The sequence below is a fragment of the Lagenorhynchus albirostris genome, chromosome 5 (genome assembly GCF_949774975.1).
Source record: "Lagenorhynchus albirostris chromosome 5, mLagAlb1.1, whole genome shotgun sequence".
Classification (NCBI taxonomy): Eukaryota; Metazoa; Chordata; class Mammalia; order Artiodactyla; family Delphinidae; genus Lagenorhynchus; species Lagenorhynchus albirostris.
The window spans coordinates 51,507,391-51,532,116 of record NC_083099.1 but is presented as its reverse complement, the minus strand read 5'-3'; the positions used below and the strand labels follow the sequence as shown (position 1 = coordinate 51,532,116).

The 24,726-nt window shown below is 38.6% G+C and overlaps 1 protein-coding gene across 1 annotated transcript in view; it reads right to left on the bottom strand.

The window, feature by feature from the left end:
• Positions 1–24,726, bottom strand: part of FNDC3B (fibronectin type III domain containing 3B) — a 357,916-nt gene that overhangs the window by 165,477 nt on the left and 167,713 nt on the right. Inside the window, exon 4 of the mRNA XM_060150005.1 lies at positions 4,114–4,190. Coding sequence (XP_060005988.1) covers positions 4,114–4,190 — 77 coding nt within the window. The remainder of the gene's footprint in view (positions 1–4,113; positions 4,191–24,726) is intronic.

The window sequence follows — 24,726 nt, the reverse complement described above, 5'->3', positions numbered from 1 at the left end:
GGTATTTACCTAGTAGTGGAACAGCAGAGTCACATGGTAAATAACTCTCTATTTAACCGTTTGAGGAAATGCCAGACTATCTTCCAAAGCAGCTGTACCATTTTACATTACCACAGGCAGCGTATGAGGGTTCCAACTGTTCCACATCCTTGCCAACACTTGTTCCTACTTGTCTCTTTGACTAAAGCCATCCTAGTGTGTGTGAAGTATATTGCGCTGTGGTTTTGATTTCATTTCCCTGATGGTTAAGTGATGTTCATCATCTTTTCATGTACTATTTGGCCATTTGTACATTGTTTCTGGAGAATGTCTATTCTGATCCTTTGCCCATATTTAAACTGGGTTGTTTGTCTTTTTATTCTTGAGCTGTTAAGATTTCCTCATATATTCTAGATACAAGTCCCTTCTCAAATATATGATTTGCATATATTTTCTCCCAATCTATGAGTTCTCTTTTCATTTTGTCGATGGTACCTTGGAAGCACAAAAAGTTGTAATTTGGCTGAAGTCAAATTTATCTGTTTTCTTCCTTTCCTGCTTGTGCTTTTGGTGTCATATCTAAGATTCCATTGCCTAATCTGAGGTTACAAAATTTTACTCCTAGAGGTATACAGTTTTAGTTCTTACATCTATGATCCATTTTGAGTTAATTTTTGTATATGGTGTGAGGTAGAGGTCCCACTTCATTCTGTTGCATCTGGATACCCAGTTGTCCCTGCACTATTTGTTGAAGAGACTATTCCTTCCTCTACTGAACTATCTTGGCACTTCTCTCTCTTAAATCCACATTCAGAGTATTTCATTCCTTGCAGGTATACATCACTCTGATCTTGCTAATTTTCCAGCTATCAGGCATATTACTGCTCTACTTGAACCTGCAAATCTTTGAACCAAACCTATGAATCTATCCTGTATTTACTTTATTTCAGGTTGGCCAATCACTTACATTTAAAAGCACTTATCAAGTACCTACTACGTACCAGGCAGTATTCTAAATTCTCAGATATAATCCCAATGAAGCACTAAGATTCTTGGGGATGGTTATAAAATGTATTGTGTTTCATGACAGAGATGGGGACAAAGTACCAAAGATGCTGGAAAAAAACAAAAACAAAACAAAAACAACCATCTCTGTGTTAGAGGTTCTAAAGTGGTCACATTCCGGACAGGTATTTGCATAGAAGAATTATTGAACTGTCAGACAAAGAAGGGCTCTAGAGTTCTCCAAGAAGAGAGAAATAATGGGCACAAAAGTATGAAGTTGAGAAAAAGCCAGCGGACAGAGGTTTAAGGTGGTAGCAATGTGGGGCAATAGGAAAAGGTGACTCTCAAAAGGAGGACAGGGTTGAATATTAAGAATCCATATACTACAACAGAGACCTTTAACTGTACCGCTACACAATGTACACCCAACTCTAGATCTGAACAAGGAAGCCACATGTATTTGAGGAAAAGGACTGTGGGGTTAAGGTGTAGACTGTATTGCATAGGGACAGACTAGTATTGGGCATTCTCACATATGTCTAGCCAGGAGGGGGATTTTTTTTTTAAGTGATTATTTCTTCCCACAACTGCATAACAAAAATGTATTTTGCTCCTTCATAAGTCTCCTAAGACATTTTATACTTGGTTCCAACCTTCTTCATTCCTTTCAAGTGTGTATACGGTCAGCCTTAAAGAAGATGTTGTACCTCTTCAGGTTCTCAATTTTCTTCATTATAATAATCACTTTTACTTAAGACACTTCACTGTCAAATATCATTCAAGTTTTAATGCTACCACTGAAGGTTATTTAACTCTGGGCCCATCTTCTGAGCAGACAGCTCAGTCTAAAAAGAGTTGAATACGTGCCTTACAGACTGTTTCTTGTTCTTTTTCAATTTGGAGTCCAACTTATTCCATTTTTACTATTCTTCAAATATCTCCTAGCACTTTCTGCCATAATTCTGAGTTCAGAAAGTGTTTCACTATGCTTCCATTATGAGCTTTAGGAAAGTAAGTTTACATTTCTGTTTTTCCTCTTTCTACTTAGATTTTCTATAGAAGTTTTTCAGAATCAGAAATACACCACGATCTAAAAGTTTCTATTTTTCCTAGGAATCCTAATAAATGTTTGGCAGTTAATACAATCACAGCAACACCACTAGCAATAAAAAGCACATTACAGCTTCTCTCCACTAGAATGTTCAATTTTTAACTGGTATTCCTAAATGGGCATTTAGCATAAAAGGAGGTGTTATTTCAGCCATCACAATGGTGAGAACTGTACTCTGGTTCAAGGGAATGAAACACTTCCTCAAATAAATGAGTGGGAGACATAATGGAATTCTACATTCCTTGTTCTTTTCTGTTTATTGACTGGTGACGTGAATGTGATCCACCATCGTGTGTCCTGGCTGGAAGGGCTTGCTCTGCACCCTTTTCTCCTTCAGTGATCCTTATTTACAAAGACTTGTGTAAAACAAGCCATTTACTTGCAACAGGGGGAAGATGGGCCACCATTCTGGCTCCTCCAAAAAAGAAAGATGTCAAATGGGCTCACATAAAAGAACAATGGAAAAAATGAAATTATAGTGGCTGCACTATGCCTTAGACAGTGAAGAAATGGATAAGTTTTTACATCAGAGAAGGATAAATCTTCTTTGATTCCTGCCTGCACTTCAGCAATTTTCCTATGTAGCTGCCAATTTTTTCACCCCAGCAAAATCACTGAAAATGAAAATTACAGATTTTTAAACCATTTTAAAAGCAGACAGAGAGAGAAAGAAAAAAATATCTGGAAGACTATAATCCAAAAAATGTTAACACAAAGATTATCGTCTTCTGTGGGTAGTAAAATTACAAATATTTTCTTTTTTTCTACTCTTCTGCCTTCTCAGATTTTTTCCAACAAATATAAGATGCCATTATAATCAGAAAAAAAGTACAATAGTGGCAGAAAGAGAGAAAAACAGTTGGTTAGTTAGGTATTTGGGGAGGAAGTAGTACAGGGAGAGTTCAAGTTGTTTTAGGAACTGAGGACAAAAAACAAAAGTATATACAGATGCCCATGTTCCAGGCACCCTGAAGACTTTAAACCTTATCCACGAATAGGAGTACAACTTTATCCTTTAACTTTTTTTTTTTAATCTTTCCAACACACCTCTGAAATTGCTGCTACTACTTTTTCTTGGGGCGGGGGCGAACTGAGAGGCTGTGGGATCTTAGTTCCCTGACCACGGATTGAACCCGCAACCTCTGCAGTGAAAGCGCCAAGTCCTACCCACTGGACCGCCAGGGAAGTCCTGCTACTACGTTTTTTTTGTTTTATTTTGGTGTTTTTTTTTTTTTTTTGCGGTACGCGGGCCTCTCACTGTTGTGGCCTCTCCCGTTGCGGAGCACAGCCTCCGGACGCGCAGGCTCAGCGGCCATGGCTCACGGGCCCAGCCGCTCCGCGGCATGTGGGATCTTCCCGAACCGGGGCACGAACCCGTGTCCCCTGCATCGGCAGGCGGACTCTCAACCACTGTGCCACCAGGGAAGACCCCCTGCTACTACTTTTTAAACAGCTATTGCTTTTTTTTTTTTAACTTAAGAAATAATCCAATTTCAGAGAAATTTAAGTACAAACAGCGAATTTCTCACATCATATTCAGTAATTTATCAAGCCCAAGTCATGCCACATTACAGAAAAATGGGACTCCTATAACAGAAGGCAGACCCTATTTATGTTAACTATATGTCTCCTTTGATATTTTTTACTAATTAAGTCTACAAGTTTTTTTTTCTAGCAAATTGTGGTACAGATAGAAGGAAGTCTCTAAGGCAGTAGACTCAATGAAGGAACCACCATCAAATGGTCAAGTGTGAAACCCACCTCAGAGGAGGGCAGCCTGGTAACCCTGCTGTGTTTCCCTCCCGCTGACTTTCTGACACGTCAAGCAGCAAGATTCAGGAAGGACCATGTGGTGCCACACAAACAAAATCAAAAACTAAAACAGGAAAACAAGAAAACCCCACAACTCTAGCATTATCCTAACTAAATTAATCCTGGAATAAGGTTCTGAGGCCATATTTTGTTTTGGAATAATGACAGTGCCCATAGTGAGTAGAGAAGTCTATTAAATGGTTTACCTGTGAAATATAACCTGGAGGCACATGGATGGGAGGAATGGATCCATTGGGTGACATCATGGGAACTTCAGCAGGCCCTAAAAGAGGCAAGAGTAAGATATTAACAACTGAAGAAATATACATTATTCAAACTAATCATCGGTATTTTAAAATATTATCAAAACTGAAGAGAATCACTGACTATTTTCTCTTCAGTAATTGGTACCTCGTGCCTTAGACGTGAAATCACAAATGAAAAGGAATTCTCCAGCTGCATAAGTTAAGGGGGTGGGGGTAGGAGAACAGCTATGAGCATCTTTTTTTTTTTTTTTAATATTGTTTTTTGGCTGCACTGGGTCTTCGTTGCTGTGCGCAGGCTTTCCCTAGCTGCGGCGAGCGGGGCTATTCTTCGTTGTGGTGCACAGGTTTCTCATTGCAGTGGCTTCTCTTGTTGCAGAGCACAGGCTCTAGGCACACGGGCTTCAGGAGTTGCGGCACACGGGCTTCAGGAGTTGCAGCACGCGGGCTCAGTAGTTGCGGCACGCAGGCTCTAGGGTGCACAGGTTTCAGAGGTTGTGGCGCTCAGGCTAAGTAGTTGTGGCACTCGGGCTCAGTAGTTGTGGCTCGCGAGCTCTAGAGCACAGGCTCGTTAGTTGTACAGGCACAAGCACAGCAGGGGCTTAGTTGCTCCACGGCATGTGGGATCTTCCCTGACCAGGGATCGAACCTGTGTCCCTGGCACTGGCAGGCAGATTCTCAACCCCTGCGCCATCAGGGAAGTCCCTATGAGCATCTTTATAAATATTTAATGATTCCCAAAGCCTCAAGTTCCATAAATTAAGGCTGCTCAGTTAAGAGTAGTCTAACAAAGTAGAGCAAAAAGTTTCCTTTTTTCCCTTTAAAAGAATGTATTATCAATATATGCTTAAGTAAATAAATTTTTAATGAGTTTATCTCCTCTGGTTTAAAAAGCTCCTATAGACTTTGGGTTTATAATTTTCATTTTGATTATTATTTTCAATAAGTTACTGTAACATGCCATTAATTTGACATAGAAGAAACCTTTAAAATACTCCAAACCAACTGAATTTGACAAGTCTCTTATAAGGCAGGGGGTAAAAACAGATTATATTTTAAAACTAGACACTATTAGGAATACTCATACCAAATTTACTTGGATTATTTCAAAGTAAAGCATTCAATTAACAAGAGGTTAGTTTCAAAATATTAAATTCAACAAATGTTAACCGCATGTCTAAGGAAACAATGAAAGGCAAGGCAAAGCTCAGTTACTTAAGACATAGTTTGAGTTAATATTTAATTACAAGGAAACTGATTGTCATAACATCAAAATCAACTTCTGACACCCTTCCAAAGATCCTATGACTAAATGGTTTCCCTGGAAGTATAAGAACCACAGGTCACTGGTTTTCAGTTTGACAGGTGGCTCCCCTATTTAGCAACCCAGGTCCCAAATGTCAATCCAAAGCTGTGTTTCTAGTCTTGAGATGCGACTTCCTGGCTCCAAGTGCCCTGTGTTGTTTATTTGCTTTCTCCTGATGTGTGTTGTGCTGCCGGCAATGAAAATTGCTCTGCTGTAACAAAAACCAAGAAAAATACAACACTTTTCTTGGCAAAAGAAGACAGACCCTGCCACCCAGTGCTGCGCTTACATATAAGCACAATGCATCTTTCACCTCACAGTACAATCCAATGTTACAACTACTTCTCAGGAAAAGTGTGGAGGGACAGGGATGCTGGGGTGCCCATCCAAAGGTCTACAAGTATAGGAAAAACATATAGGAGAAGCGCAGAAAAGATTTGAATATTCATGTAACATTCCACACGACTAGAGTTGCTGCAACTTCATGGACAATATGCCAAAGTACTAAACTATCTGATAATCTCTGAACACATACAAAATACCACAGTAGTCTCTCACATAGTAACACACTGGTAATCAGTTAAAGAAAAGGATGACGATGCCATAAGAATGGATAATTCCACAATCCCACTGTATTTTTAAGTACGATTCCAACTAATACATCCAGCAATCACTGAAGGCACTTTCCAAATTCACCTTCCAAATCCATCTTTCTCATCAGCTTTAGCATTTTTGCCACAGCCATTAAGACATTTAGGTATTTACTAAATATTTCTATTTGAATTGATTCACTTAAAAATCACAGACAACTATTTCACTCTTAGCCTGGGTACTATCTTTGAAATCCAAGGGTCAATGCACTCAGCTCTATAAGCAGGCATTAAGAGCGTGGCCTCTGCCTGGTTTCATTTCCCACCTCACTATTCACACTGGTTGTGTGACGTTGGACAATTCACTTAGCCTTTTTATGCCTCACTTGTCAATAAGAATAACAATCCCTACCTCATAGGTTTGTGTTTAAAGACTAAATTCAATGATACATGTAAAAGCATTTAGAGCAGTGCATGGCATAATAATCACTCATCAAAATGTTAGCAATCTTTACAATTTTTCTCTTTTTTTTATAGTTTTTTTTTCCTGTTCTTTCATTACAGTTACATTTTAAGCACTATTTTTTTTAACAGTACATGTCCCTGTAACACACAGTCAACACGCATACTCTTTGTACAATACTGACTTATGAGGCAAACCTTCCTCATCAGATAAATAGCAAACATTTCACAGTGCAGAGTGTGAACAGAAATGCTACCACTTCAATAAAGTATTACTTTTTAATCACCAAAATGTATACCAGGCAAACAGTCTCTTAACCCCAGGCATGACCCCTAAAACTGTTAAAGCCATTTGTATAAAATGCTTTAAAGAATGCAGGACAAGTAAATGATTTACAGCCAGAAAATGTTTTCTTCCTGGCCTTGGTTTCAAAAGTAGCCAAATGACTTTAACATGCTTGTTCCCCCTTTCTCTTGTCACTGTCATCAAAACCCTTTCAAAAAGCCTTGCGAAATATACAGTAATGGTTTCTGAACCTCAGCTCTGCCCTAGAACCCTAAGGTTTCTCTCCTTTCTGAAATAAACCATTGCATACACAGGCATTCAGGAGTTTAAAAGCTAGGAAAATAAAATCCCTTTCACAATGGTGGTATGAGAAAAGTTATTGTCTCCCTAAATACTTATCTCCCAATCAGTGAGTTTATGCCTCTGCTCAACAGTTTGTGTTTGAGAACCTCCTGATACTATTATAATTCTTCCCTAATTAAAACACAAACTTCTCTTCCTAAACTTTTAGGACTACTAGATTCCTTTTGATTTTTAATCGATAATCTCGTGACACAGAAGACTGAAAGGATATAGCCCTGAGAATATGTGGAAAATGGTTCTCTTCTTGTTCAAACCACCAACACCGGATATGTGAGGGGTAAAAAAGGCACACAATCTCCCCAAACTAACTTCCTTTCTGACTGTATTGGGAAACCATCCATCTATTAAACTTTTTGGAAAAAAAACTTTTTAAATATCTTAAGATATCTGGAACCCTCTTTATTAAACACTCTTCTTACATAAAGGTAGGTGTACACAAATATACATACACATAGATTAAATAATTTGAACACAAACATACACTTCCAAACTACTTCAGATTTTTTTTTTTTTTGAGAAACTAAATAAGAAGCTCAGCTAGAGACCACATGAACTCTTCCACAGACAGATGAAAGATGTCACACGTACAATTTCTAGAACTGGAACTAGAATGTTTGCTAAAACCCAAGTAATTCTATGAAAAAAATGCCTTGGGAAATTTGATCAATTTCAGGCTGTGACTTCAACAGTCAAGAACCCCCCCCTTTTTTTCTTTTTTCTTTTTTTAACATCTTTATTGGAGTATAATTGCTTTACAGTGTTGTGTTAGTTTCTGCTGTATAACAAAGTGAGTCAGCTATACGCATACATATATCCCCATATCCCCTCCCTCTCATCTCCCTCCCACCCTCCCTATCCCACCCCTAGGTGGTCACAAAGCACCAAGCTGATCTCCCTGTGCTATGCTGCTGCTTCCCACTAGCTATTTTATATTTGGTAGTGTATATAAGTCCATGCCACTCTCTCACTTCGTCCCAGCTTACCCCTCCCCTTCCCCCTCCCCGTGTCCTCAAGTCCATTCTCTAACTCTGCGTCTTTATCTCTGTCCTGCCCCTAGGTTCATGCGAACCATTTTTTTTCTAGATTCCATATATATGTGTTAGCATATGGTATTTGTTTTTCTCTTTCTGACTTACTTCACTCTGTATGACAGACTCTAGGTCCATCCACCTCACTAGAAATAACTCAATTTCGTTTCTTTTTATGGCTGAGTAATATTCCATTGTATATACGTGCCACATCTTCTTTATCCATTCATCTGTCGACGGACACTTAGGTTGCTTCCATCTCCTGGCTACTGTAAATAGTGCTGCAATGAACACTCCCTTTTTTTTTTCATTGAACAAGATGTGAGACACAAACAAGAACTATGATCAGTTTATAGTCATTAAAAAATTTAACCACAATATGCAAGTACATGGTCTAACATCTTAAAAGTCTGCTAGCATTTGTTAATGAATTGATTTTTCATTTACTTACAGCAAACTGTGAACAAGAAAGGTTGGAGAGCGGCTTAATTATTCAACCAACAGTAATTCATGCAATGATCCTACAACTTTATTCTCACATCAAAGAGACTGAAGGAGAGTCCAGCAATGTTGTATTTCTAGGGACACATAGCTCATGGAGAGCTTCTAAGCCCCTGTCATGGCTGTACAACCATTCTGCTTCACTCTGTGCTTCTTCCCTGCTACCAGGGATCCCCCCCAGAGCCCACACGTGTAGATACCCCTTGCTCTGATACTATATTCAGAATACTCACCCATCCTGGGAGAAGAGTTAACTAGATTGACTCGAGGAGAATGTACAAATGAGGTTCAGACATCTGAAAGTGGTGGAAAATGGGAATCCAGGGTATATATTATCATTTAAATTAGTCTCAGAAATAGATTAGGTATAAATAATTAATTACACCACAATTTTGACATTTTGAAATGGTATTTTTTATAAACTGAATATTTGCCAGTAGGTAAACAAGTAGTGAATAAGTAGAATGTTATGATTGTAATTGTCTATAAACTGGTACTTGTGTGTCCAAATGGCTACTTTCAGCAACAGCCATTAGTAGTAATAAATCACATTCTTAGCTTATTAACAAATATTATTTTGTTCAAAGAGGATGAAAGGGGTGGCGGGGGGGAAGGATGTAAGAGGACTGAGATCACAACACAGCAAGATAAAGGAAAGCTAATGAGAAAAATAAAGCAAGGGCAAAACACTGATGTGATAAAATCCAATGAACCCTATTTAAAAAAATAAAAAGACACCTGAGTCTTTCTAAATAGCCAAAAGATAATTTCTTGCTCGTTGAAGTAGTCATATGGATAAGGCCACAGCTAATAGGTAACCAGATAATTATGGTGAAAGCACTTATCAAAACAAACGGTCTAAATAAAAGTACACTGCGGGCTTCCCTGGTGGCGCAGTGGTTAAGAATCCGCCTGCCAATGCAGGGGACACAGGTTGGAGCCCTGGTCCGGGAAGATCCCACCTGCTGCGGAGGAACTAAGCCCGTGCGCCACAACTACTGAGCCTGCGCTCTAGAGCCCGTGAGCCACCTGAGCTCACATGCCACAACTACTGAAGCCCGTGCTCTACAACAAGAGAAGCCACCACAATGAGGAGCCCGCACACAGCAATGAAGACCCAACGCAGCCAAAAATAAATAAATTAAAAAAAAAAAAAGTACACTTGCGCTGTTTGCCAAGGGTCTAAGACTGAATACAAAATGTGAGGTCTTCTGGTGAACCTTGTGAATGTCTAATAATGAATCTCCAGTTATTCACAGTGATTCAAGACATGTAGACGAGTGAAGAGATTATGTAGGCACTTTGGGGAACACTGATTTTTTTAAAGCTATTCAACACTAATTAATCCCACAAGAGAACTAAAAGGAATACAAAGGTAATAAAATAAAGCACAGGTTCTAACCTAAGCTTAAACTCTAGTGCAGTGGTTTTTAAACTTTAGTGTGCATCAAAATCATCCAGAGGGTTTCTGAAAATCCAGATTGCTAAACTCCACTTCCCATAGTTTCAGAATCAGAAGATTGGGGTTGGGTCTTAAGAGCTAGCATTTCTAACAAGTTCTCAGGTGATAACCTCTGACTTAGTAGGTCAAAAGACAATAAGCATACACAGCAAACATTACACTCAATGGTTAAGAAACTGAAAGCTTTCCCTCTAACATGAGGAACAAGACAAGGATGCCTACTTTCACCACCACTATTGACATTGTACCAGAAGTCTTAGCTAGAACAACGCGGCAAAAAAAGAAAAAGAAACAGAAAAGGCATCCAAATTGGAAAGGAAGAAGTAAAATTATATTCGCAGAAGACATAATCCTATATATAGAAAATCCCAAAGATTCCATACACAAAAAACTATTAGAGCTAAAAAACGAATTCAGTAAATTTACAGGGTACAAGAGCAATGCATAAGTCAATTGTGTTTCTATGCACCAGCAATGAACAATCTGAAAAGGAAATTAAGAACACAATTCTATTTATGACAGTATCCAAAAGAATAAAATACCTAGGAAAAAATTTAATCAAGGGGGTGAAAGATTTATGCACTTAAATTACAAAACACTGCTGAAAGAAATTAAAGAAGACCTAAATAAATGGAACTTAAGAACACCTAAACAAAGACACGGAATGGAAGACTTAATATTGTTAAGATGGCAATATCGCTCAAAGCGATCTACTGAGTCAATGTAATCTCTACCAAAATTCCAACGGTCTTTTTGGCAGAAATGGAAAAGCCAACCCTCAAATTCATATGAAATTGCAAGAGGCCCCAAACAGACAAAAAGAATCAACTTGGACCCCTACCTGACATCATATACAAAAATTAACTCATCATAGATCTAAATATAAAAGCTAAAACCATAAAACCCTTAGAAGAAAACATGGGTATATATTTCATGGGCATCTGTCAATGGATTCTTAAATGTGACACCAAAACCACAAGCAACAAAAGAAAAAAAATAGAGTGGACTTCATAAAAATTAAAAACTTTTGTGCAAAGGACATTATTAACAAAGTGAAAAGACAACCTATAAAATGGGGAAAAAATATTTACAAATTCGGTACCTGATAAGGAACTAGTATCCCAAATATATATATATTGATAATTGTCACGACTCAACAAAAAGACAAACAACCTAATTTTTAAAACGGGTAAATGGTTTAAATAGACATCTTACCAAAGAAGATATACAAACAGCCAACAAACATATGAGAAGATGCTCACAACATCGTTAGTCATTAGGGAAACACAAATCAAAACCACAATGAGGTACCACTTCACACCTCCTACAATGCCTATTCTCAGAAAAATGGAAAATAAGTGTTGGTGAGGATGTGGAAAAACTGGAACCCTTGTACAATTGCCGGTAGTGATGTAAAATGATACAGCTGTTGTGGAAAACAGTTTGGCTCTTCCTCAAAAAGTTAATCAGGAAAGTACCATTATGACCCACCAATATCACTCCTAGGTATAATATACCCAGAAGGATTGAAAACTGGGATGCAAACAAATACATGTACACACACGTTCACAGCATCACTATTCACAATAGCCAAAAGATGCAAACAGCCAAAATGTCTATTAGGGGATGAATGGGTAAATACAATGTGACATAATACACACAGGGACTATTACTCAGCCATAAAAATAAATGAAGTACTGATATATGCTACAAGGTTGAAAACGTCACGCTAAGTGAGAGAAGCCAGACACAAACGGTCACATATTGTGTGATTCCATGTATATGAAATATCCAGAATAAATAAATCAACAGAAATGAAACTCAGATTTGTGGTTTCCAAGGACTGAGGGGTGGGAGGGATTTGGGAAGCAACTGCTTAATAGATGCAGGGTTTCCTTTTGGGGTGATGAAAATGTTTTAGAACTAGAAAGAAGAAGTGATTGCATAACACCGTAAATATACTAAATTGCCAATGAATTAAAATAGTTAATTTTATCTAATTAATAATGTTATGTGTATTTCACCTCAATAAAAATATTTTTTTAAAGAAATGGTGAGCACATAACCAAAGAACTATAAGATAGTAAAACTGGGGTTACTAATAAACTACCAAAAAGCAACTGAACATAAACTTCCTAGAGCACATCTTCATTCCTCATACATTAATTTCTGGGAGGATGCTATTTCTAGACACTGTGCTATGCAAAAAGCCAGTAAAGTGCATTCTCTGTCCTCAAAGCACTCACAGTCTAATTACGAGGAACAGATATATAAACAAACACACACAAGGATGCACTTCAGGCACTTCAGGCACTGTCTAAATTTAGCAAGATTTTAAATGATTATCACCCTATGGACACATTAGTAATTACAGAAATGAGCTGTTAGAAGGCCCTTAGGATTTAGTGGAGGGCTCACTGTTTTACAACTAAAGAAACTGAGGCCCAGAAGCAAACTGAGAAGCTGGCAGGCGATGGAACAACAGGGTCTAGAAGTCAGTTTTTCTAGTTTTCAGCCCAATGTGGTTTCCTTCAGGAGTAAGTTTTGTTGTTTCTTAAAATGCTGCTGCAAAGTCATTTTCTCTCACGGTGTAATTTTCACATAGAGCCAGGTATAGATGGCACGTTTCTCTGGCTCAGATATATTGGTCTCTCCAAACTGTAACTACTTCTTCCCAAAGGCATCCTGCCAGAGAGGAAACAAACTGGGAAGAGCAGAATCTGAGCAGTGCAAAGAACAAAAGCTTTGGAGCTAGTGAGGCCTGGGCTTGAATGTGAGCTCTACCACTTTCCAGCATGACCTTGGGCTAGTTACTTAAACTCTCTCTGACTGATCAGCACTTTTCCGACCTACAAAAAAGGATGACAAGAGCTAATTTCAAGGGTTGTTCTGAGGACTGGAAGTTGTAATAATGCATATAGGGTCCAGCACAGTACCGTGTCAAATCATGGTATTTAAAAAACAACTCCAACATTGTGCCACGAAGAAAAATACTGTATGAACAAAGAGGTTAACAGAGACTAAGCATTTATCAGAGAGACAAATGAAGAGTTATATGCTTTCTCAAATGAGCAAGTCAGTTGTTTTGTCCTTCACAATTTTTCCCTCTAAAAATGTGTTTCCATCTTGTACCTTCAAAATAATATTCTCCTTTTAAAAATATAATGCGGGCTTCCCTGGTGACACAGTGGTTGAGAGTCTGCCTGCCAATGCAGGGGACACGGGTTCGTGCCCCGGTCCAGGAAGATCCCACATGCCGCGGAGCGGCTAGGCCCATGAGCCGTGGCCGCTGAGCCTGCGCTCCACAACGGGAGAGGCCACAACAGTGAGAGGCCCGCGTACCGCAAAAAAAAAAAAAAAAAATATATATATATATATATATATATATATATATATTGCATTTGAGATATATGAATTATGATTTAAAAACAAGGAACAAATTTTTAAAAAAGGAAAAGACGGCTGCTTTCCCATAGTTGTCTACTTTCCCATATCTAATACTAGCCCTCTACCTCTCCCAAAACCACCTGTTATCTTTTCCTAATTTCTAGGAAACCTTAGAAAATTGGGTATGCCTAACTTTCTAAATGTCTGGACAACTCTAAATCAAAGGATCAGTCCTTGTTTTCTGAAAGCCAATCCTCTACACCTCTCTGACATTGGCTTTATTACAAGAATTTCTAGTCTGGCTCAGCTATTGTCCTTAAAAGTAGCAAGTGACCGTAACAACAAATTGCCCAATGATGACTAAAATATTCCTGTTGAAGTCTTCCTGAAGTAAACCACTACCAAGAACCAAAAGTGAGCTGCCGATAGAACTCATAAATAATGGGTCACCACCATCTTATCATTTAACCATTTAAAAACACAAGAAGGTGCTACTTTAGTTAAATATGTTATACCATTTTTGAAATGCAAGTCTTTTCTTTCCAAATATTCCTCTTCGAACTTGTTCTGCTACTTAGCTGTTATAAGGGCATCAGGAGTAGAGCAAGAGTTTAATTCTCACATAAGACTAAACTTCATCAATCCCAATTTTCCTTAATTTCAAAAAAATTGAGATATCTACCCACGTTATCAAGTTGTTTTTAGGCTTAAATGTTAATAAAATCTGTATACTTACTGAGTGATTATAGAGTGCTTTTCTTATATTAGTTAATATTTTATTGCATTCAATTCAATAAACATTTATCGTACAAGATGCTGTAAGGTATTAAAAGCCACACAGAAGATTCTACAACAGAAACGTTACTAACGAACTACTCCATAAATAAGCAGCAATTGTTTTATTAGCGGCCAAGAGCTCTGGAGCTGGACAATAAAAATCATCCACGGGGTGGGTAGAAGGAGCATATTTAACACTTCCAGTGACTGACAATGAATGGTAAAGGAAGTCGGTGAATCCACTCACAACAGGCATGATGCCTAACACAGTTTTAAAGAGAACTCGATTTAAATTCAGGCCTACAGGAATACAAGCTCTAAGACTGTCAAAGATATTAGGTACCATGAGAGAGGCCAGTGATACAGCCTTCAACTCCTGGTTTTAGAGCTCTTGGTTGTTGCTTTGTTCAGTTCAACAAACCTTTGCTGAACCCGGTCTAGTTGCCAGACCCGGCACAGGATGCCAAGGACACAACGACATTGAAGAGAACAAGCATTTCTGCTCTTAATTATGGAGAGAATGGCATGCAGAATGAGTAATGCACAGGTGCATAGAGTGCGGGGCGGAGGGGGAAACCCAGCTTTGTGTCCTGCTTTGGGCCTGAGGTTTCTGCGACAGACACTGTGTGTCTCGGCATGGAGTCAGGCACATAGTCCAGACATCTCAAGCAGCATGAGCATTTGGTAAGAGTCTAGTCTAGCAATAGAAGTGATTAAACAATTAGGTAGGAGGCCTATGAAAAATGGTTCCAAAAGTTCATCTTTGGAAAAAACAAAACACAAGACAGTGAGTTCACAGATACAGCCTGATGTTGAAGCTGGACCTCCCGAGGTCTCAGGGCCCTGCTCTTCATGTTAAATTTATCACCCTCTTCAAATCTGGACCATAACTTAACCAGTCCACAAAATGAAAAACATTCAGTGTCACCCTTCCAGTTAAACTTATCTAAATGAACACTAAGACTCAGTCTGTCTTTGTTTGATTTTTAATGTCAGGTTTTAATGACAGATAATCCATGGATTTGCTTATTTATACTTCAACTAGGACCTTATAAACTTCAGAGCTCTGAGGAATGACACAAACACAACTCAGTAATACTGAGAATGAGCTTCTGATATTTTACCAAAAAAAGTCCCTGCAAATACTAGCAGCAAAATTAAAATAAAGTCATCAAAAGGGCATTCAACTTCAAAGCCTTTTAAAGCAAATCTTTCCTAGCATGCTTTCTCTATGCCCATCAAGGGCATCAGAGAGCCCCTCACACTTTCTTATACAGGGTAATGAGGACCATTTTGCCAACTACTGGTATTAGCTAATAACAAATTCAAGAGGAAGTTGCCCAACAAACTGAGTCAGAATGGGTGAGCATAACTTCAGTGGAACCCTCCAAGAGAGTCCTGTTTAGGGTAGAAATTTATTAGAGCAGAGTATTTTAATTTCATTTTAAATGTCCTGAGATAAAACAAACTGATATTTTTAAGAAATAAGTCTATTAATTTTGTAGAGAAAAAAATCAGCAAGAAAAATTATTCATTAAAAGGCAATGGCAGAGACAGCAACGTGCCAGCAGGATTGGGGCAGAACTTATTCACTGTGGCACCGAGTATTTTAAAAGGGTGGCCTGCATTCTCTCACCAGCTTTCTTTGCGGTCAGAAAGGGTTATGAAAGGGAACAGGAAAGAATAAAACCCTGTCTACTCTTCTGCTCCAGACCTCAACTCCCACCCCATCTGGCTGCCGCACAAGCCTGTTTTCTCCCGGGAAGGAAAGAACAGCAAACAAAAGATAGGACAGCAAATAGATATTTTCCTAACAACTCTGTGAAGAACTCAGGGGCAAATGTGCACTTCCTAAATAAAATAATGTGTGCTCCTCTTTACAACTCCAAGGTCATGCTGTAGAGGGGCAAGTTTGAAAATAGTACTGAAATTATTAACCCAACAACAATATGTGATTGCACTCCTCTCAAGATCTGTTTTACATTATCCATCTGTCAGAAATGAAAGACTATTAAAACATCACCCACCTGAAAGCTGAATTACAGAAATAATAAGGTATAGCTTTACCAACATATCATTACACAATATATTGGGGGAGTTCAATTATCCATTGCTCTGATGAGGTTTACAAAGCCAACCACAGAGGATACCTTTTAATTGCCCTCAAGGCTGGCTCTTCTGCTCCCTGCCCTCCCACCATGAGCATGCTTCCCGTAAAGGAAAGCCTCTGACAACATTCTAAAGGCATTTTATTGACAACATCCCAACACGGTTTACTACCTTGGTTCTTTTAACTCATGCACCTCAAGAAAACAAAGGCAGGAGAAAAATGTCTGGGATCCACGGCACAGAACTGCTAAAGAAAACCAACAGTTATTATGGAAATGGAAAAAAAATAATCCAAATGTTCCACAGAACACAAATCACAGTTTATCTACCTGATGCCATTTTTCCTCCAACTATAAGGTTATTCTTTTCACTTACTCACAATCACACAACGTCAGGTTGGAAGCTGCTTCTCAACAGAAGACCAGCAATCTTCTGAAATTAATTTAATTTTACAAAAATGTTTTGATTGCTAATAAAAATTCTCTAAATTGTCCCGTGGTTCGGACCTAATAATGGGCTTTGAGATGACTACCTCAGTTTACAGTTCTAATCTCTGCCTTACCTAAACCATGTAGAGGAGACCAAGAGAGTAAGTGAGAGTTCCTATAGACCAGCCATGTTTACACAGCTTGTTGCTTTTACTCTTTTTTGTTTGTATGTGAAAAACAAAGGGCAGGCTGAGACTGACAGTAAACAACAACTACAAATAGGTTAGGCTCTCCCATTTGAAGTCTGATCAAAGGCAGTCAGTAAACACCTCCAAGTAACTGCAGGAAGGTTGGATCACCCTGGCCAGTTATTTTCTCGGCTATAAAAATGAGCTGACACAGTTACTGTTTGAGGGGCAGACAACTGCTTTATGGCATAGATGCTTTCTCGTCCTGGCACGCTGGTTCAAAAGAAACAAAAATTTTTACTAAGCAGGCTACAATTTCACTTTCAAGTATCAACCCTCCACTTACAAAGGGGACGGAGACAAATGAAAATGGAGGGTCTAAGCTTGGGGAATACGTAACCAGAAAGATCTCCTAGCTGATTAACTGCTGTCTTTCCCTAGCTTAAAAAAAAAAAAAAAAAAAGGAAGCTTTTCAAGAGAATGATAAATTTTAAAGTCACCCCATCCAGAGAACTACCAGCCAGTCAGGAATATCCAAGACTAGGCCATACCAGGATAGGTAAGAAAAGGAAAATGCAAAATTACCAATATGTTCAATGAAAAAAAAAAAATCAAAACAGTAATTTCACTTATACTACCATCAGTGGTTAAACAACATAACCAAAACCAGATATACACAACATACAAACACGAGCAACTCCTAAATCCCTTCAAGGCAAAACATTCATATTAACACCCCTTCCAGTCCAGACATCCTTATCACATTAAACTGTGAGCATCAGAAGTTGTAAGTATTTTTCAACTCCTTATCTCCATCACTGCCTTTGAGAAACCATTGTGTTTTGTGACTTCTCTTCCCTCTGACATCACCTATGAAATAATCCCCATGTGCACATGGCCTGAAGTCCATACCTTAAGCCTCGTACTTACCAAGTGATCACCTTCACTTTTAGAAGAGTAAAACAGTGTCAAAATATTTGATTAAAAATTTCCTGGTCACAGATATGAGGTCAGGTCTGTTAGGTAATGTGTTGCTAGAACAAAGTGAAGATCTGATAATAAGGAGAAAGAAAGGTTTGGGGCAGCAAGATGACATTCTCATAGAAAAGAGAGGAGGAACTAGACGTATACTGAATATACAAGAAGGAAAAAGAAAAAAAAACAAAACACAGAAGGAGGAAATAATCTGGTGGACTGGGGAGAAAACCTCAAACCAGGCATAAAAATCACACCCGGAAAATATTTGGCCCCAATTAATCTCTACTAAATTGGTTTCCAATTCAGTGTGATACATTAAAAGGTCTGTGGTGAGAGCACATGCATGATATTCAAAATAGCAACTCAAAAAAAGCATCACAGGAATCTAGAGGCTGGTCAATGATCCATTTCAGCTTTCAAGCGGTATTTTTAAAAACTCTTCTCTTCAACCTACCCTATGGAAACCAACTGAAGCTCAGTGGAGATATGGGATCCAATCCACAAGGCCTTGGGTAAGTCACTTAACTGTGCATGTTAATAACTGCCTCAAATGCAATGTAAAAGAAAAGGAACGTGATGATTTCCATGCTTCCTTCTAGAGCAGTAGCAATGGTGTCATTTAGGCCTATGCTTGCAGATTCTAGAAAGAGCTGTTAGTGGACAATCTCTAAAATCCTTCCAGCTGTGAGCCTCAAATGAGAGTTACATTAGAATCTCTGGGGCCTTTTGAAAATGTAGATTTCCAGGACCTCTGGAACCTGCTTTCTTTCACAGGCTGACCAGCTCTCCCTTCCTTCCCCCTCAATTATACACCCCATTGATTTCGATGTAGATGTACTATGGATCAGTCAGAGGAATAATGACCTAGAAAGAATGCAATAAAATAAATAAAAGGGCGAGAAGAATAATCACATTCAAGATCCTTGAAGCACATCTCATTTGTACTTACTTTAAGCCAAATTAGCTGAGTCTTAATTTCAGCACAATGCTTAAAAGTGAAGAGGGAAAAGAGACAGCCAAGTTCCATAAATCTTATCCAATTGATGGGTATTTAATTAAATATATATCAACAAAGATGACTATAATTTGGCTAAAAATAGTCCTCCAGCTTTAGTCATAATAAAGCTACTATTATACTTCCATGGCAACAACAAAATAATCACAGAATTTTATATAATATCAAATAATAAGCATTCTAGTAAGCAGTCTATACAAGTATTATATTTATTTATATGATTACAGGACATCAGTGACAGTTTAATATGAAACTCTATGCATCTAAAAATAAACAAACAGGGAGAACATTTGATAAAATCTTTGTAACTGTTTTTAGTTGACAGCCAAGATCACAGAATCAAAATTCCCTTAGGGGTGGCAAGCATCTTAAAGGTCATTCAGTCCAATTCCCTACTTAAGGCTTGAACTGCTGATCAAAATCTCTAGCAAGTGGCCAGAATATTTCAAGTAATACAGAGTTCACCTTCTGAAAACGCAGCAAATTCCATTTTTTAGGAATCTTAATTGAGAATGGGTTTTCCCTTTTAATAAGCAGAAATCTGAATTCTATTCCTAAGAGGCATACAGACTAAACGTAATCTCAATCCCATAAAACAATACTTCAGATACCTGGAGAGTTAAATCTCATCAGGCCTCCTCCTAAAGACAAAACTACTTGGGATTTCTTTACCCTCTCCTTCTTTGTCATGGCTTCTAACTGCATCCCCATTGGTCATCCTAACAATCTACCTTGTCTATAGCCCTTTTAAAACTTCTTAGGTTCTAAAAACATTACACTAGGGACGTCCCTGGTGGTCCAGTGGTTAAGAACCCACCTTCCAGTGCAGGGGACGCGGGTTTGATCCTTGGTCGGGGAACTAAGATCCCACATGCCGTGGGGCAACTAGGCCCACACACCACAACTACTGAGCCCGCATGCTCTAGAGCCCGTGCGCCACAACTAGAGAGCCCGTGTGCCACAACTAAGACCCGACACAGCCAAATAAATAAATATTTTTAAAAATAAAATAAAAACATTACACTCCATCACTCTGTAAGCACAAGGTGTGGAGAATCATCACTGCCCTGGTCTATTCACAGTCAAGCTCAGACAGAAATAAGACCACTGGCCTCTCCTCCACACCAAGGCCAGCTGACCAATGAGGATGAATCCCTGAGTGCTCCATGCCTTTGGTGACCCATGGGCCTCTGCAGTTGACAACTCAACTCACTGCAGGCGTTAGGCAAAGCCCAAACAACAGGGAACTGCTAAGTTCAAACCTGAGAGAGATCATGATTTCACTGTTTTTGCATTCTGGATTATACTAGGTTATTGAGATCACTGGTATCAGAATCAGCACTATAGTCATTACTTACATATGTATATCTTCACATTTATATGCTATGAGTATCTTTTATGTGATATTATATGAAATCATTTAGATACTATAGTTTATATGTTTTTAGGTGTATGTGAGTGTATTGTCAAATGAAATCATAATATAAAGTTCACTTCATATGAAGTAATCTCATTATCATTAACCCAAAGGTTTTTGTAACAGAATAGTTAGTAGTTAGGCATTAAATGACATGTCTGTAATCAAGATACTTCCTCGTTTTCAATCTCAACTTTTGCAAATGTGTCAGTGGCAAAATTTCTACACATGGGTTAAACATCTAAAAAGCAGGTAACTTCTCAGCTGATACTTCTCTCACTTGAGCCAGTTAAAAGAACATTTTCTTCCCTAAAACTTTAGTTTATTCTTCTCAACATTTATACCCATTTGGGTATTCATAAGCAAATCTTTTCATTTTTTGCATGTGGCTACAAAGTTTTTTAAAGAGGACTCCAAAAATGCAGGATCTTACGAAAAATTAATACTTAGGTTTTCTTAAATCCTAAAGCAACCTAATAACACTGATTCATTTTACTGAAACATGTCAATAACTTTGATGGCCCTTATTCCATCACTCCCTACCCAGCTCTCCTCCCCAAGAAAAAGAATGAAAATAAGAGTTTGTACCCACCTTCCAACTTAGCTAAATCTCATTAACTTTTTCGAAAGTGCCAATATAATCTGTGAAATATTCTGAAAGGTTTTCTCACAGATTCTTGATTCTATTTGAATTTATTATTTTAAAAAACAAAATTTTCCTTTTTTGAGAAGAACCCAGTTTCTCATTTTACCCCACGCTTCAGGTTTTTCATGAGGACTGTTAGCAGTACAACCATATTGCTATGGGCTTATAACAACTTATAAAACTCTCAACTAATGAGGTTCCCAAAGGGATCACCCATTCAAAACATTAAATTTAAATTCATCTACGTTTATTAGTGGTCCAAAGTCTAGAATCTCTACTGTGGCTCAACAGAGTAAGAAGAAGAAAAACAAATGATGCATCTTATTATGTGTAGCATAGGGGCATATTTTTATAAATATCATATTTCACCAAGTCAAAGATACCATCTATAAGACAACATAATTTCATATGCTACTGAAAAAGAAAAAATGTTGCCTTCAATTGACATTCAATCAAGTACAAGATGCATGACAATTCAAAAGATGTTAAAATGGGAGCAGAAAAGTGTTTTTTAAAATTCATGAAATATGGGATAGTCTGAGAAGAAACTGAAAGAAATCAGAGAGTTCACAATCCCAATCTGTAGACCTATCCAATGGCTCAGTGGATGATTAAGAAGTTTGTGAACACAATCACAAAATTCCCATTAACAACACAATTTGGAACAATCATTAAGAGCCAGCTTTAGAGTGAAGCCAGTGTCATACAGAGTAAAGTCAGTCAGAAAGAGAAAAACAAACACCGCATGGTAACACATATATGGAATCTAAAGAAAAAAAATGGATATGAAGAACATAGAGGCAGGACAGGAATAAAGACGCAGATGTAGAGAATGGACTTGAGGACAAGGGGAAGGGGAAGGGTAAGCTGGGACGAAGTGAGAGAGTGGCATGCACATATATACACTACGAAATGTAAAACAGATGGCTAGTGGGAAGCAGCCGCATAGCACAGGGAGATCAGCTCCGCGCTCTGTGACCACCTAGAGGGGTGGGATAGGGAGGGTGGGAGGGAGACACAAGAGGGAGGAGATATGGGGATATATGTATATGTATAGCTAAAAAATTTAAAGAAGAAAAAAAAAAAAGAACCAGCTTTAAGTCTAATGTCCCAGAAACTACCAAAATTCATTTCTTGCACAAAAACTTCCAACTTGGAATTACAGAGTAGTTCACTGAAATAAATGTACCCTACCCCCTCCTTTCTCCTTTAAATTCAAATTCACTGAATGTTAGTTGAACTCAGTATTCCTGTAACTAATGTATTTGCTTTACTTCAGTTAAACATAAACCAAGTTTTAGTCTTTAAATGTTCAAAATTCACAAAAAAAGGCAGGTCACTGTCCCCTTCAAGAGACTGGCAGTCTCACTACGCATTAAACCTAAGACTGAAGACAATTTCTGATAACAGCCATGAGTCTCTAGCTTCCTCATATCCTGAAGGCATACAACCACTGGTTCAGAACTCTTAGGGCAAGTGTTTAGCAAAGTAAAAAAATTTACTTTAAAAAAGTTTGAGGGACTTCCCTGGTGGTCCAGTGGTTAAGAATCCACCTTCCAATGCAGGGGACGGGCCTCGACCCCTGGTTAGGGAACTAAAATCCCACATGCCGCGGGGCAACTAAGTCCTCGCGCCACAACTACTGAGCCCACACGCCACAACTAGAGAGAAGCTCAGGCGCCACAAATAGAGAGAAGCCCGCACGCTGCAACGAAAGATCCCACACGTGGCAACTAAGACCCAATGCAGCCAAAAACAAACGGAAAAAGTGTGATACCTCTGGAAAGACTGAGCGTAAACAGTCCTAGGAAGGTCTGGTCATCCCATGGACTTGGCGATACATCTGATTTGCATTAAAATGCAATGTCTTACAAATATATGTGTTTTCTAAAACTCATTCTCAATGTAACGAAAAATACTGCTTTATCCCATGTTTTAAGGAGTTCTACATTCCCCTTACTCTCATTAATTCTTGTAATGGAATAACCAATAAACAACACTTTCCGCTTAAAAGAATAAATTATATTCTGTCTCCTCCATCTGCTTCCCACCTTCCCTGCACCCCAGTCCCACATCTCCGGAAGAAAGCTACATGGGGAGGGGCTTAAGACAAATTCACCTATTATTATCCATGTTTCTGACAGTGGAGGGTATGTCAAGCTAAACTATGACTGCATAGTAATTAAAGTTCTAACTACTGTTGTTGTCCAGCAGTTCGGAGAAACACCAGATTCCTTTAATTTGTGCTTCATCACTCCCTCTGTTTTCTTCATCCCAGAGGGTCACCTCACAATATTCTTATTAAAGTCAGCCAAAGGGGGCTTCCCTGGTGGCGCAGTGGTTGAGAGTCCGCCTGCCGATGCAGGGGACACGGGTTCGTGCCCCGGTCCGGGAGGATCCCACGTGCCGCGGAGTGGCTGGGCCCGTGAGCCATGGCCGCTGAGACTGCGCGTCCGGAGCCTGTGCTCCGCAACGGGAGAGGCCACAACAGTGAAAGGCCCGCGTACCGCAAAAAAAAAAAAAAAAAGTCAGCCAAAGGAAAGGAAGAAATAAAGGTCAAGATCTTAAATGCCAATGTACGGTCCTAACCTGGGCTATACAGGATGAGATTTACCAGGAAGTTAAAAAAGCAGATCTTCTCTCTAAAGACCCTGGAAAAAGAACTAGTGTTATTGATAACGTTTTATTTAGTTATCTTTTAATGCCCTAATTTTACTAAATCCACTACTCACAAAATGATTGAATGCATCTGCAAGAGTCTAGCCTATCAAAACTTATCAAACAGAAACCTAACAATCTGAAGTGTATGTATACAAAAGTAGAAAGTGGCCAAACGTGATCCACAGGGCGCTTTAGTCACCTTTTTCCCCCTGTAGATTCTATTTTTCATTTGATATTCATTGTTTCTTAATGATTTACTCTTAATGACTGGGAAACAAGTGCTAAAATGTTATAAGTTACTTCTACATTTAAGTGGATATTAAACAAAAGTAACACCAAACAAGTTTTCCAATTTCTCCAGGTTTTCACACAAATTAACATCTTAGCCGAAATTTACAGACTAATCCTAAACCAGGCAGAAAGGACTCCTGAAAACTACCGGATGGCAGCTGCTAGAATATTAAGGTGGTGATCGTAGGTGTCATTCAGAAAGATGGGGCCACCTTTGTGGATGTGAAGTCACCACTCTCTAATGAGCTCTAGTAGGGAGCTTGTGAGCCCCTCAAAAACAGGTCCCAAACAGGCAAAATAGACCCAAGACATACAAAATAAACAAAACTAGCAAAGGCAACGAAGGCCAAAACAAAGAGTCCTGTAAGTAATCAGGAGAGGCGGAAAGCTAAGCTACTCTTTTGTCATAATTTCTCTCTCTAAACAAGAAAAACTTGAACACATTCTCATTTTAGAGAAAACTCAATTCTAAAACTTCTGGATAGGTTTATAAACTACATAAAACATCACAGTACAGTATGATCTGCTTTTTTTTTAAATAACTGATTTTTCTGGAATATACTCTCTAGAATATACTTCTAAACGAACTTCCTTTTTGAAGGACTCATAGAAATGAATGACAAAACTTGCCTTATGTTATTCATGCACTATTTCAACTCCT